The following is a 15469-nucleotide window of genomic DNA, read 5'->3' as shown; positions in this document are numbered from 1 at the left end:
CAATCGCACAGCCAACCGAACCCCCCGCTCTCACCCCTTCCTTTCCCGTTGGCCAATCGGAAATGAGATCCCGCCTGCGCCCACAACGCCCTGGCAACCGTCGCCCCACGACCCACGCAACCAATCAACAGCCGCGTCTAGCCTCTGAGGAAAGCAAAATTCTGCAGCCGATGAGCATCTGAAATAAAACCAGAAAGACATACAAAATGCTCGAGGAGTTCAGCAGGCCGGGCAGCATTTATGGAAACAGTCGACGTTTCGGGACGAGACCCTTCGGGATAGGAAAAAAAAGAGATTAGATGTCAGATTAAGAACGTGGGGGTGGAGAGCAAGAAGTACAAGGTGATAGGTGATGGGTAAAACCAGGAAAGGGGGAAGGTAGAAGTAAAGAGCTGGGAGGTCGATCGATGAATCAGAAGACTATGGAAGGAAGGGAAGGGGGAAGAGCACCAGAGAGAGGTGATGGGCAGGTAAGGAGATAAGGTGAGAGAGGGTAATGGGGATGCAGAATGGTGAAGGTGGGTGGGGGGAGGCAATTACTGGAAGTTCGAGAAATTGATGTTCATGCCATCAGGTTGGAGGCTACCCAGACGGAATATAAGATGTTGCACCTCCAACCCACGTGTGGCATCATCACAGCCATAGAGGAGGCCGTGGACTGATGAATGAGAATGGGAAGTGGAACTGAAATGGATGGCCACCGGGAGGTCCAGCTTTTTCTGCAGGTGGAGCGTAGGTGCACAGCAAAGCAGTCTCCCGTCTGTGTCAGGTCTCACCAATATACAGGAGCCCACGTCAGGAGTACAGTAGACTCACAGGTGAAGTGTTGCCTCACCTGGAAGGACTGTTTGGTGGTGAGGGGAGCTGTTTCTTGTTTTTCTTGTTTCTGCAATAAACCAGGGCAAGCTGCAAGCTCCCAGAAGTTTAAAGTCCAAAGTTTAAATAAAATTTTAATATCAATGTATATGTCACCATATACAACCCTGAGATTCATTTTCTCATGATCATACTCAACACATCTATTGAATAGGATCAGTGAAAGATCAACCAGAGTGCAGAAGACAACAAACCGCAAATGCAAATAGAAATGTAAATAAATAGCAATAAATAACAAGAACATGAGATAAAGGTCCTCGAAAATGAGTCCATTGATTGTGGGAATTTTGATGATACAAGTGAAGTTGAGTGTAGTTAGCCCCTTTTGTTCAAGAGCCTAGCAGTTGAGGGGTACTATCTGTTCTTGAAGCTGGTGGTGTAGTCCTGAGGCTCTTGTACCTTCTACCTGATGGCAGCAGTGAGAAAACAGCCTGGCCTGGGTGATGGGGTTATCTGATGATGGATGCTGTTTATCTGGCCTGTCAAGCCTGCTCCATCATTCAATAAAACTGTGGACTCAGCTCCACTTACCTGCCTTTTCCCCAGAACCCTGAGTTCCTCTGCTTTGCAAAAATCTGTCTGTGTCTTAAATATAGGGTAATAAGAGGGGCTCAGTGGTTGGGAGGGCTTTACCCAGGGAAACCCCATATGGACACAAGGAGAGCGTGCATTCTCCACACACAGATAGCACTGAAGGTTTGAACTGAACCCAGGTCACTGGAATGGTGGGGCAGCAACATTACCCACTGCTCCAATGCTCCGTTCAGTTTCAGCTGATTGGCTTCATTTGTCACAGGCATCAAATCAAATGAGTGAGGATTGTGCTGGGGGCAGCCCAGCCTGCAAGTGTTGCCACACTCCCGGTGCCAATATAACGGCTACAACTAATGCTAACCTGTACGTCCTTGGAGCGTGGGAGGGAAGCGGAGCACCCAGAGGAAGGACGCAGACACGGGGAGAACGTGCAAACTCCTTACAGACCGGCAGGAATTGAACCCTGATTGGTGACTAATGCTACCACGGCTGTCCCCATCTAGGCTGCAGGTCTTTCATATCCGAGCCACTAAAATTTACGTCAATGCCCCATTTTGTTTCCTAAAAACAATTTTGGTCGTCCTGTCATAGGAAAGATGTTAGTAAAGTAGTAGGTGTGCAGAAAAGATTTACCATGATGCTGCCTGGACTTGAGTTACAAGGAGAGGTAGCATAGATTTGTACGTTTATTCCCTGGAAAATTGGAGATTGAGGGATGAGCTGATAGAGGTATTCATGAGGTGCGAAAGATGCAGTCCTTTTCCCAGGGACAGGGTGCTAAAAACAAGAGGGAATAGGTTTCAGATGAGAAATGGGAGACATCGGAGCAGCTTCTTGTGGTGTGAATTTCAAATGAGCTGCCAGAAAATGTCAGAGGTTGAGATGGGTACATGAGCAAAATTTGAAAGCCATCTAGTTAAGTCCATGCATAGGAGAGGTTTAGTGGGCAATAGGCCAAACATGGGCAGATGGGACTAGCTCACAGTTGGGCTGAAGGGCCAGTTTCTGTGCTGTATAGTTCCCACCAGACCTGGGGCTCAAAGTAGCCGTTTGCATGCAAAAACAGCCACACCTGCCTTGTGTAGCTGGATCCTGGACTTCCTGTCAGATCACCAGCAGGTGGTAAGAGTGGGTTCCCTCACCTCCACCCCTCAACACATGTGCCCTTCAGGGCTGTGTACCAAGACCCCTTCTTTACTCCCTGTGTACCCATGACTGTGACACCACCCACAGCTCCAATTTGCTGACGATACTACACTGATTACCTAATCTCAAACAATAATGAGACAGCCCACAGAGAAGGGCCAGCTGGTGGCGTAGTGGCATCAGCCCCAGACTTCGGGGCGACAGGTCCCGAGTTCGAACCCAGCGGCTCCCTTGCTGGGTTGAGCGTCCAGCTAGCAACTCGACCTTGTTAAAAAAAAAAGAGATGCTAAAGAAACGCCACATGATGAGCATTCACCAAAAAGATCATTGCAAAAATCTTGTCATGACAGCGCCCCGATGACTCCACCAGGAGTTAAGGGTGCCTCCCTCTCTCTCTACAGAGAAGAAATCATCTCTCCCACACAGTCGTGTCAAGGAAACAACCTCTGTCAATGTTGCAAAAACTTGTGGACTACAGGAGGAATGGAGACAGGGTAGCCCCTATTGATATCGGTGCATCTGGGTTGACAGAGTGAACAGCTTTTAGTTCCTCGGCATAAACATCACTGAGGATCTCACATGCTCTGTACATACTGGCTGTGTGGTGAAAAAGGCACAACAGCACCTCTTTCACCTCAGACGGTTGAAGAAGTTTGGCATGAATCCCCAAATCCTAAGGACTTTCTACAGCAGCACAATTGAGAGCATCCTGACTGGCTGCATCACTGCCTGGTGTGGGAACTGTACTTCAACTGCAGGACTTGTAGAGAGTGTTGCATCTATAGACGTGAGCTTCCCACTATTCAGGACATTTACAAAGGCAGGTTTGTAAAAAGGGCCTGAACATTTGGGGACCCGAGTCACCCCAACCACAAACTGTTCCAGCTGCCATCGGGAAATGGTACCACAGCATAAAAGCCAGGACCAATAGGCCATCAGACTGCTTAACTCATGTTGACACAATTTTATTTCCATGTTATATAGACTATCCTGCTGTACATTCTATTATAAATTACTATAAATTGCACATTGCACGTTTAGGTGGAGATGTAACGAAGAGTTTTACTCCTCATGTATATGAAGGATGTAATTAATTAAGTCACTTCAATTCAAACACCCCGGTACACTGTTTCGACAGGTGAGATAATGGCATGCCTGTTCTAGGATGCCAAGTTATCTCTGGGGAACTGGGCAGGTGAGATCTGACAGCCAGGAGGTTAGTACTGCAACGCCCCATGAGAGCAAAGGGCATGACAAGGCACAGAAGACATCATGGTCATCCAGTGCAAACAAGGAAGACCCCAGTTTGTGACGCTTGTTTGTACCACTGGACCCCGACCTGAAGCTGAGAGTGGAACTGCCCCAGTGCAACAGCTTTTCCATTTAAAACCCTCCTGCACAGGTTTCCTGTCATCATCAGGCATGGTGGACAAACACCGTATGACTTTAATAGACATCTGAAAAAAAAGAATCCGTTTATTATCCAGGGGACGGCCTGTAACCTTGCCTACTGATCCACTGATCTTGCAGCCTGGCCTCAATTATGGACTGGTACAAAAACTCTGGCACTCTGGAGACTCCAATTCTTACCCAGGACACCCAGCCATCCAACATAAGAGGCAAGATTCCTACTTTTCCACTTTCTTACTTCATCCCCTCAGTAAGGCACACAAAATGCTGGAAAAACTCAGCAGGTCAGGCAGCACCTATGGAAATGAATGAACAGTTGACATTTTGAGCCGAGATCCTTTGTCAGGATGGACCTCATTGACACTTCCCTCTCACATGTCACTTGGCAGCTCATACTTCTTCCCCCTCCGCCCCACCTTAATTCCTACTCCTGCCTTTCTTTCCAGTCCTGAAGAAGGGTCTTGGCCTGAAACACCAACTGTTTATTCTCCTCCATGGATGTTGCCTGACCTGCTGAGTTCCTCAAGGTAGGCGGGGGAGAAAGAGGTGTCTGTGTGTATTGCCCGCCTTGAAGCACATTGATTGTTCTATGCTCGGAGTCTGGAGTTATACCCAGCTCTGTGCCAAAGCACAACCGATCGACCAGGGATTCTGTTCCACAGTAAGGGCACAAGCCAGGAAAAGGGTTGAAGGGCCCGATTCCATTGCTCTGACCCTGACACAAGAAACTCATGAGACGTAAATGACAGCAGCAATTTGTTCAATGGAGTTTATTCCACATTCATACCATCCCAGTGAAGTAGTGACCGGGGACAATGCCAGCCACTGTCTGTAAACCTCCCCAACTCCCCTGCTTCGCTGCCACCGTTAGGCAGTGTGTGAGGAGGTGTGTTCTGTAGAACCAGCACCCTGCTGATAACCCAGAGTGCAGTGTGCTCTTGCAGTGAGTTGGGGTGGGTTCCTTATGCCCACCCATGGACTGTGGAAGAGTTGGGGAGGGGGGGGTGAGAGGGCTCCCTGCTCGCAAGACCACCCCACCCCTTGCCCGGCGTGTTATGAGGCAGAGTCAGAGGTCTCCGAGCTGTCCTTGACATCGGTGCTCTCCGTCGCTTCGCTGACCTCGCTGACGTCCTTGCTGTCGCCGCTGTCCTCCGCCCTGTCCCGGGCTCTGCCCAAACCCACGGTGCCCCCGCCACCGCCTCCCGGGCACTTGTCGTCGCGGCAGCAGTCGGGGAAGTGGTTGGACCTGTGGTGGGGCCGGTGGTCCGCCGAGCCTGGTGCCAGGGGCTTCAGACGCTCCCGTGCATCCGCTTGCTTCCGGAACTGGAGGGGACAGACAGAACGGAGATAGTGAAGCAGGTCTCGGAACTGGTTCCACCATATCACAGCCTGGAGAGGTGTCAAACACTGCCAGCCCCCTCACCCATCTCGCCCAAGCACCCACAATACACCGCCTCAATGACCTGGACGGTGACCGTATCAGATCGATTGCCAGAATGTGGCAAGTGCTCACGCAGTGCTCAGCACAGAAGGCCCCTCTCTATATGTGTGCACGCCTGGTTTGACACCCCCACAGTGAAGTTGCACACCGTGTACCGTTAGCACCATGATTCAGTAAAAACGTTTAATCCTGCTACTCCATTTTCATTCTTACTCTCTGTATACGGAACAACAGGCACCTTGCGGTTGTGTAAGAAACTTTGGTCAGGCAGCACGGAATTGTGCGAGCAGTTTTGGTTGCTTCAATACAGGAAGGGTGTGGCGACTTTGGATAAGTTGACCAGGACACCAGCAAATTTTAACAGATGTCTCGTGGAGAGCATTCTGACTGGTTGGAAGTGCCAATGCCCAGGATCGCAGGAGGCTGTAAGAGTGTTAGACTGTAGAGGCTCAGCACTCAACCATTGACAACATCTTCAAGAGGTGGCATCCATCATTAAGACGTCACCATCTGGGACAATAGGGACCTGAGGGTAACTATTTCCTACAAAGGGTGGTGAGTTTTACAGTGAGTACAGGCCCAGAGCCATCAAATACAGGTTTCCCCCACAATTCGAAGGTAGAGCAATCCTATGAAACCATTTGTAAACCGAAATGTCGTAAAGCAAAGAAGCAATTACCACTAATTTATATGGGAAAATTTTTTTGAGCGTTCCCAGAACCAAAAAACAACCTACCAAATCATACCAAATAACACATAAAACCTAAAATAACACTAACATATAGTAAAAGCAGGAATTATATGATAAATATACACCCTGTATAAAGTAGTAATATTCTATGTACGGTGTAGTTTCACTTATCAAACTCAGGAAGACAGCAAGCCAAAGTCGATTTGGAGAGAGAAAAAAATCGGCACGTACACGTATGCGCAAACAACTGCCTGCAAAAGGTTTCATGGTCATTGCAGTCTTTCTCGGGGTAAACACACGTATAAAGTGGGCGTCTTTTGTTTGTAAAAGCGTAAATCCGCTTTGGTTAGCGAGAACAGGTACTAATGTAGGTCTTTCATAACAGCGAGTTGTTGTAAAGCGAACATTCAAAAAACGGGGGACACCTGTACTTCTAAACATTAACCCTTTCATTCCCGTGATCCTTCTCATGAACCTCCTCTGGACCCTATCCATCTCCAAAATATCCCTTCTGAGATACGAGTCCTAAACTTCTCACTATTCTCCAATGCCTAGGATACCAGGATACCTGGTAAAACGGATACCTATTTCTCTACCTGCACTGCCCTTTCTCTGTAGCTGTAATTTCCCATTGAACATATACAGGCTTTGGCTTCCTGATGAAGGGTCTCAGACAGAAACGTGAACTGTTTATACCTCTCCTTACAAATTGCATGACTTGCCAAATTCCTCTCCTGCATTTTGTTAGTGTTACAGTCTTTGGGGAGGCAGGGTGAAGATACATCTCCATCAAAAGAGGTGTATGGGGCCCTTTCCCTCTGCTAACCTGCAGGTCATTCCTAGGCAAGGTGTAGCACCTGCTTAGGGCCACATCATCCGATCAGGGTCATGTGAAGCCATGGGAGCAGGTGGTGGATGGTAACACCAGCTGCTGGTGCATATCACAAGTCCTGGTTATGCGACCACTGAGGCCAAGCAGACAATCTCTGAAGTGGATTGACAATGGCAAACCACTCAGTAGAAAATATTGCCAAGAACAACCATGGTTACGGAAAGACGATGATTCGATGATTGCCTGCACCGTATCACACGACACCTAATGAGGACGACACAGTCTTTTACCTAGAGCTGGGAAGAGATTTAATAGGAATCTGAAGGGTACCCTTTTCACCCAGATGGTGGATCGTATATGATATGAGCAGGCAGAGGGAGTGGTTGAGGTGGGCAGCTTAATAACATTGAACAGGTATGTGGATAGGAAAGTTTTAGAGCAGTTTTAGGGGTTCCGAACCGTTTTTATGCCATGGCCCGTACAATTATCTGAGGGGTCCGTGGACCCCAGGTCTAGAGGGCAATGGTTGGCATGGCTGAGTTGGGCCAATGGGCTTATTTTCATGCCGTATAATTCTATTATTTTTTTCCCTTTAGTACCACCTCAATGTAGTTATGAATGGACCCATCTGTCCGGATGGCATTTGGAAGTCTTCTCACTGTATATTATTAAAAGGCCCACACAGAGTAGTCATGGAGTGGAAGTTTTCCCATAGTGGGAGGACTATAGGACCAGAGGGTACTGCCTCAGAATAGAAGGAAATCCATTTGGAACAAAGATAAGAAGGAATTTCTTTAGCCTGGGGATGGTGAATCTGTGGAATTTGTTGCCAAAGACGACTGTGGAGGCCTAGTAATTGGATATATTTAAAGCACAGGTTGAAAGGTTCTTAATTAGTCCACGTGTCAAAGCCTACGGGAGAGGAGAGCAGGCAGGAAAATGGGGTTGAGAAAGAAATCAACCATGAGTGAATGACAAGCTGATTCAATGGGCCGAATGGTCTAATTCTGCTTGTATGTCTATGAAACAATAATAAACCAACCACCTCACCCCCAGCAGCTGGTGCAGCCCAGAAGTTGGCCATTTGGCCCCTTTCCTCTGGGCCAGTGTCACCTCCAGCCCTCTAGTCTTCCCACCCCTGGGCACCTTTCCCCATTATCCCTACCCTTCCCTGGGAAAAGCAGCTTTCACATTCCTACTCTTTCTGGGATAGGGTCTTCCCCTGGACTCCCCATCAGATTTACTTGTGGCTTCCTCACATTGCTGGAACCCTGGTTCTGTCCGGCACCCAATCCACCAACACCCTCCCAACATCTCTCCCCACTTTATTGACCAGTGTTGTCACGTCAACCCAAAGTTGAAAGGTGAGAAGTACAAACCTCATCAGCCATCTGCGTTAAGTCCCTCTTCATGGCATAGGCATCCTCCCCATCTGCATAGTACTTGGGTTCGACCTCACTGATCCTGCACAGGGGAAGAGCGGCAGTGTTTAATGGTCATGCTGCACAAGGGGCATTCAGTCTGTTGCCTCGCGCTTGGGTTGGAGGACCTGAATTCTGGGGAGAGACTGCACAGACCGAGCTTGTCTTCTCTGGGGGCTGAGGAGTGCCCTATATCGCAAGAAGGCATAGATACCGTAGATAATCACAGACAGGGCCCCACAGATGAGGTTAGTGTCTGCTCCCCACCCCCCCAGGTCAGCGGGTCCCAGGATTTGAGGTCCATGCAGGCAGGAGGTATGAGGGATGGAGGCCACTTGTCCTCCAAATCGGCAGTCCATGAGACACTGGAATTCTGCGTCCTGTCATCAGTGAGTCCAGGGGTCGGTACCAAAAGTCAAAACTCGAAGACTGAAATCCAGGACTAACAGTCAAAGCCTTGGGTCAATGTGTCCAGAAGTCAGAGGCACGATGTCTGTGAGCCTTCGAGTTCAATGGGGAAGTTGTCTGTGATCCTGCAAATTCACTAGGGAAGTCAGAGATCTGGTATCTGCGTACCGGCGAGTTCAGTGGGTAAGTTGGAGGCCTGCAAGACAACTGGAGGCCCAGAGATAGTCTGGTTGGGGTCAAAGCCTTGGGTTGGCATGTCTGGAAATCAGAGGCCTGATGTCCACAACCCCGTGAGTTCACTGGGGAAGTCAGACGCCCGATGTCTACGAGCCCGTGAGACAAATGGAGGCCCAGAGCTGGTCTGTCCTGGGGTTGGAGGTCTGTCTGTGAGTGTGTGGGTCAAAAAGGGGCTTGTCTTGCTGTTGTTGTCATCTTGTTGTTCTGCTGAACATTTTGGGTGTGCTACGTTGACCCCAGAATGAGTGGCAACACTTGCAGGCTGACCCCAGCAAGTCCTTAGGTTGTGTTGTTTGTTAACGCAAACAGCCCATTTCATTCTGTTTTAATGTACATGTGATAGATAAATCTAAATCAATATTGCTCCTCCCAAATCAAGGTTTTCTTTTACAGAGTGGTTGAACATCTGAATTGCCAGCAGATGGTGGAATCAGACAAAGTCACTATGCCACTGCCTGTAAATAGCTTGTAAGTTCTCGCTGGGACCCTATGGGTTTCACCCAGGTGCTCTGGTTTCCTCACATAGTCCAAAGATGTACTGGTTGGTAGGTTAACTGGGTATTGCAAATTCTCCTGTGATTAATCTACAGTTAAATTGGGGGACTGCTGTGCGACGTGGCCTGTTTCTCAATAAATAATAACAAAAATTTAACAGGCAGTTGAGTTAGGCATTGAAGGATACATACCGATCATGGGCAAAGAGGTCAGATGGCATTGACATGATGGGCCAAAGGGCCTGTTTCTGTAAACACAAAGTGCACTGCAGATGCTGTGGTCAAATCTAGATGTACAAAAAAGCTGGACGAACTCAGTAGGTTGGGCAGCATCCGTTGAAAGAAGCAGTCGACGTTTCAGGTCAAGATCCTTCGTCAAGACTAAAGAAGGAAGGGGCAGGGGCCCTATAAAGAAGGTGGGGAGAGGGTGGAAAACCAGTCAGAGGTAAGATCAAGGGGTGGGGGAGGGGAAGCAGGGAGGGGATAGGCAGGAGAGGTGAAGAAGTAATCTAAGGGGAAAGCACTATGGGTAGTAGTAGATGGCAGAGTCATGAGAGGTGATAGGCAGCTAGAAGAGGAGAGAGAGTAGAGGTGGGATGGGGAAGAGAGAGGGAGGGAATTACCGGAAGTTGGAGAATTTGATTGACTTTGCCTCTAACTTTCACCCAGTCCTCAAATTCACTTGGTCCATCTCGGACACTTCTCTCCCCTTTCTCGATCTCTCGGTCTCCATCTCTGGATGTCCACTGACATCTTCTATAAACCCACTGACTCCCGTAACTACCTGGATTATACCTCTTCCCACCCTGCCACATGCAAAAATTCTATTCCCTATTCTCAGTTCCTCCGTCTCCGCCGCATCTGATCCAAGGATGAGGCTTTCTGTTCCAGGACATCTCAAATGTCCTCTTTCTTTAATAATCGTGGTTTCCCTTCTGCCGTCATCAATGATGTCCTCACCCACATCTCCTCCATTTCCTGCACTTCAGCCCTCACCCCATCCTCCAGTCACCACAACAGGGACCGTGTCCCCCTTGTCCTCACCTATCACCCCACCAGCCTCTGGATCCAGCATATTAACCTCTGCAACTTCCACTGCCTTCAACAGGACCCCACCACTAAGCACATCTTTCCCTCCCTACCCCTCTCCGCTTTCCACAGGGATCATTCCCTCCGCGACTGCCTGGTCCACATGTCCCTCCCCACAGATCTCCCACCTGGCACTTATCCCTGCAAGCGTAAATGCTACACCTGTCCCTACATCTCATCTTTTACCACCATTCAGGGCCCCAAACAGTCCTTCCAGGTGAGGCAACACTTCACTTGAGTCTGTTGGGGTCATCTATTGCATCTGGTGCTCCCAATGCGGCCTCCTCTACATCGGCGAGACCCGACGTAGATTGGGGGATCGCTTCGTCGAGCACCTCCGCTCCATCCGTCACAACAGACAGGATCTCCCGGTTGCCACCCACTTCAACTCTGCTTCACATTCCCATTTGGATATGTCCATACATGGCCTCCTCTACTGCCATGATGAGGCCAAACTTCGGTTGGAGGAACAACATCTCATATACCATCTGGGTAGTCTCCAGCCCCTTGGTATGAACACCGAATTCTCCAACTTCTGGTAATTCCCTCCCTCTCTCTTCCCCATCCCACCTCTACTCTGTCTCCTCTTCTAGCTGCCTATCACCTCTCATGACTCTGCCTTCTTCTACTACCCATAGTGCTTTCCCCTTAGATTACTTCTTCACCTCTCCTTGATCTTTCCTCTGACTAGTTTTCCACCCTCTCCCCACCTTCTTTACAGGGCCCTTGCCCCCTCCTTCTTTAGTCCTGACAAAAGGTCTCGACCCGAAATGCTGACTGCTTCTTTCAACGGATGCTGCCCGATCTGCTGAGTTCGTTCAGCTTTTTTGTACGTCTTGGTCTGTTTCTGTGCTGTAAGACTCCAGAACTCAAGGGCGGGTTACTGCCTTCATTGATCAGGGTATTGAGTACAAGAGTTGAGGCATCATGTTGAGTACGTTATTTGGTGACATCTCACTTGGAGTACCGTATACAGATTTAGTCACCCTGTTATCAAGCTGCAATGATTGCAGAGAGGATTTACCAGGACGCTGTCAGGACTTGAGGGCCAGAGTTACAGCTGGTTTGCCAGGCTACGTCTTTATTCCAGGGAATGTGAAAGGGAAGGTGTTTAAAATGCTGAGAGACATGGATAAAACGGATGGCAACAGCCTTTTCCCCAGGGTAGGGCGAGTCCAAAACAAGGGGCTATATGTTTAGGGTAAGAAGGGAAAGATTTCAAAGGAAAATAAAGGAGTAGTGAGTGTATGGAACAAGTTGCCAGAGGAAGTTGTTGAGGGTGGTACAATCGTGTCATTTCAAAAGCACGTGGGGAGGTACACAGATGGGTGGGGTTGAAAGGGATATGGGCTGAACATAGGAAATTAGGACTAGCTATATGGACACTGTGGTCGGCACAGACTGGTTGAGCCAAAGGGCCTGTATTCATGTTGTATTGCTCTGGGTCTCTGACTCTAATATCATTAAATTTTTAAAAAGATCTAGTGCTTTCCTGGCATATACAATGAATAAACTCTTCTTGGGCTTCCAACCTGCTACAGATATCGATTATAACTGACGTTTCAATGACAAGCTCCACCATCAGGTACGATGCCTGGGTTAGTCTAGTAAGGTGGTACTTATATTCCTGTCTGTCCCTCCCAATTAATTAGTCCTCATACAATCATGTTTCCACTACCCCACCTTGTTTACAATCGAATTCCAGCTCTTACTTAGAGCAAGATCTCCATCTTTGTTCTCAATCTCCGAGAAGAGTTTATTCACCAATGTTAAAGTATTAACATTGTATTATACAAGAGAAATTATGTCAGTTACTGGTAATCGAAAGGAAGCAAATGCATAAAATGAGAACCCAGTTCCTGAGGAATGACGTAAGGAACCTCTTTGTCGCATGAAATTCAAACTTGGGAAGCCAGTCCTATTATTAATTAAAGGGAGCCCTGAACCTGCGGCCCAGGCAGCCGAAGACACGGACGTGAACAGCCAAGCGAACAGGAGCAGAGGGAATCAGGAGGCTGGAATGGAGCAGTAGACATATTAGGGGAGGGGGAAGTGAGGAGGCAGGTTGGGCTGCTGCAGCTGGATACAGAGGACAGGGAGGAGCGAGGTGGTACTTACTGGAAATTCAGAGTGTTGGAATAGAGATGCAGAGCGGCCCGATTGCTGTAAGAGAGGACACACAAAATGAGAACAGGAATTGGAACTGTATCTGGATCTGTTCAAAGTTCCTCAACAGTGCAGAGCAACTGCCCCCCACCCCCCAGAGTTTATTAAACACTTCATTGATGAGCCCCACCACCCTGCCATGCTATCTTCTTACTGTTAAGTGAGGCAGGAGATGCAGAAGCCTCAAGTCCCACAGGTTCAGGAAAAACCTGTTCCTTCAGTTGTCGGGTTCTTGCACAACCCTAACCCCACTTCAGCGGCAGAACACTATGGACTACCTCTTACACGACCACGGCCTGTCTTTAACTGTGTTGCTTTGCAGTCTGTGTCTTTATTGCCTTGTATAATTTATAATCTCTGTGTTTTCTGTACCCTCGTGCCTTGTGATGCTGCTGCAAGGTTTTCCATTGTACCTGTGTCAGGAAACATGACTTCCCCTGAAGCTGCTTTAACGGCTGAGCCATTAAGAGAAAAAGGAGGCAAGTGCCCAACTGAGGTGTGAAGGAGTGTGGCCGTAGTGGGCTGCCTGCACGCTGATTAACTACTTTACTGAGGACATCAAAACCTTTGATAAAATGTTTAATCACCCCAGTCAGGTTTGAGTTAGGAATAAATCTACGCACATCATCCACAAGAGCTGCTGCCTCAAGAGGGCAACGTCCATCATCAAAGATCCCCACCCTTCCCCTCTCACTGGGCAGGAGGTACAGAAGCCTGAAGTCCCACACCACGAGATTCAGGAATAGCTACTTCCCTTCAGCCACTGAGAGCCAGTTCCAGCGGTGTCTCACCAGCAATCCCCACTTCTCCAAGGGAAAAGATGTATGAATTGAAGTTGTCTGCCACTGTTCACTGTCTGGATGCTGCTCCCTCCCGTTTTTACTCCTTGCATGAGGCGAAGCTGAATCCCCGAACCCACAGGGCACGACAACGCAAAGTGCAGGGATGCAGTTCAAAGGGCTCTGCTTTGTAGAAGAGGCTGCCCTGGCCCACTCCAGCTCTCCCCTCTCCACCCAAGCGGATTCTCTATGTCCGTAAAACCAACGACCATAAAACACTGTAGCAGAATTAGGCCACTCGGCCTATTGAGACTGCTCTGCCTTTCGTTAAGGGCTGACTCCAGTCTCCACAAACTCCCCCACCTCACGCACCCAGTCCCAAGTATACAGCTCCACAATGCCTTGCCCCACTCTGCTCACCATTGCTTCATCACACAGCCCCGACACACACAGAATGGATGACAGTACCTCTTCCTGACGTGCAGGGACACGTATCGGGCATTGAAGTTCTCGATCATTGCTCTGGATGCTTGGTCCATCAGCTTCTGGGCTAGGCCAAGCCTTCGGTGGGATCTCTTCACCGCCTGCAGGAGTGGGTGAGACAGAGCTGATAAAGGCAGCAGAGAACCAGGAGAGAACAGACTTTGGAGCCCAGACATCTGATGCACACAAAACAGGCTGAGTGGCCTCCTCAATGAGGCCAAATCACTCAGTTCCTGCGTACCACCACGAAGGGCCTACAAGCAGGCTGGGCTCACCCCAGAGCAGCTCAACAGGATAGACCAGAGCCCACATGCAAAGCGTACAGGGGCTCCCAAACTTTTGTATGGCATGGACCCCAAGTTGGGAACCCCTGGCCTACAGGAAGAGCTGCCTCAAGAAGGCTCAAGCTGGTGGCGTGTTGGGGAGGAAGCATTAAGAAGAGGGACGCCTCACGTCTTAATAAGCTGGTAAGGAAGGCGGGCTCTGTCGTGGGCAGCTGAGCGAAGGGCGCTGAGTAGGCTACGGTCAATTATGGAAAACTCTGAACATCCTCTACATAGCACCATCCAGAGACAGAGAAGCAGTTTCAGCGACAGGTTACTATCGATGCAATGCTCCTCAGACAGGATGAAGAGGTCAATACTCCCCAATGCCATTAGGCTTTACAATTCAACCGCCAGGACTTAAGAACCTTTTAAAAGCTATTATTAATGCTTTTTGAGATAGTGATTTAGATGCATATCATATTTTTTACCGAGTTAAGTATTGTATGTAATTAGTTTTGCTACAACAAGTGTATGGGACATTGGAAAAAAAGTTGAATTTCCCCATGGGGATGAATAAAGTATCTATCTATCTATCTATCAAGAATCTCTACCATTTGGGCCATGCTCTCTTCTCACTGCTATCCTTGGGCAGGAGATAGTCTAGCTCCCACATCACCAGGTTCAGAAACTGCTACATCCCTTCAACTACGAGGAAATCTGGTAATTCAAGCAACACACACAAAATGCAGCAGGCCAAGCAGCATCTATAGGAAGAAGCACTGTCGACGTTTTGGGCCGAGACCCTTCGTCAGAAAGGAAAGATAGTAAGAGATTTGAAAGTAGGAGGGGGAGGGGGAAATGCGAAATGATAGAAGACAGGAGGGGGTGGGGTGAAGCTAAGAGCTGTAAAGGTGATTGGCAAAAGGGATACAGAGCTGGAGAAGGGAAAGGATGAGAGGCCTAGGGAGAAAGGGGGAGGGGAGCACTAGAGGGAGATGGAGAACAGGCAGAGTGATGGGCAGAGAAAGAAAAAAAAGGGGGGAAATAAATAAATCAGGGATTGGGTAAGAAGGGGAGGAGGGCATTAAGGGGCACAATAATCTGAAGCCTATAGAACAATATGAAGCCTATGATATTGTCCTGACCTTTTAAGACTCCAAGATTAATCTAACTCTTTCCTCAGACACCCATATCTC

General features: G+C 48.7%; 1 protein-coding gene across 3 annotated transcripts in view; it reads right to left on the bottom strand.

The window, feature by feature from the left end:
- Positions 1-4721: 4721 nt before the first annotated feature.
- The window catches only part of naa10 (N-alpha-acetyltransferase 10, NatA catalytic subuni), a 36248-nt gene continuing 25500 nt past the window's right edge, over positions 4722-15469 (bottom strand). For all 3 annotated transcript variants that reach the window (XM_073028637.1, XM_073028636.1, XM_073028638.1), the window contains 4 exons: positions 13993-14108; positions 12698-12742; positions 8310-8394; positions 4722-5289 (listed from right to left, as the gene is read on the bottom strand). In XM_073028637.1, the coding sequence (XP_072884738.1) occupies positions 5020-5289; positions 8310-8394; positions 12698-12742; positions 13993-14108 (516 nt within the window). In that variant the 3' untranslated portion in view covers positions 4722-5019. The remainder of the gene's footprint in view (positions 5290-8309; positions 8395-12697; positions 12743-13992; positions 14109-15469) is intronic.

Source organism: Hemitrygon akajei, chromosome 24 (assembly GCF_048418815.1).
Source record: "Hemitrygon akajei chromosome 24, sHemAka1.3, whole genome shotgun sequence".
Classification (NCBI taxonomy): domain Eukaryota; kingdom Metazoa; phylum Chordata; class Chondrichthyes; order Myliobatiformes; family Dasyatidae; genus Hemitrygon; species Hemitrygon akajei.
This window is presented reverse-complemented; position numbering and strand designations above follow the sequence as displayed.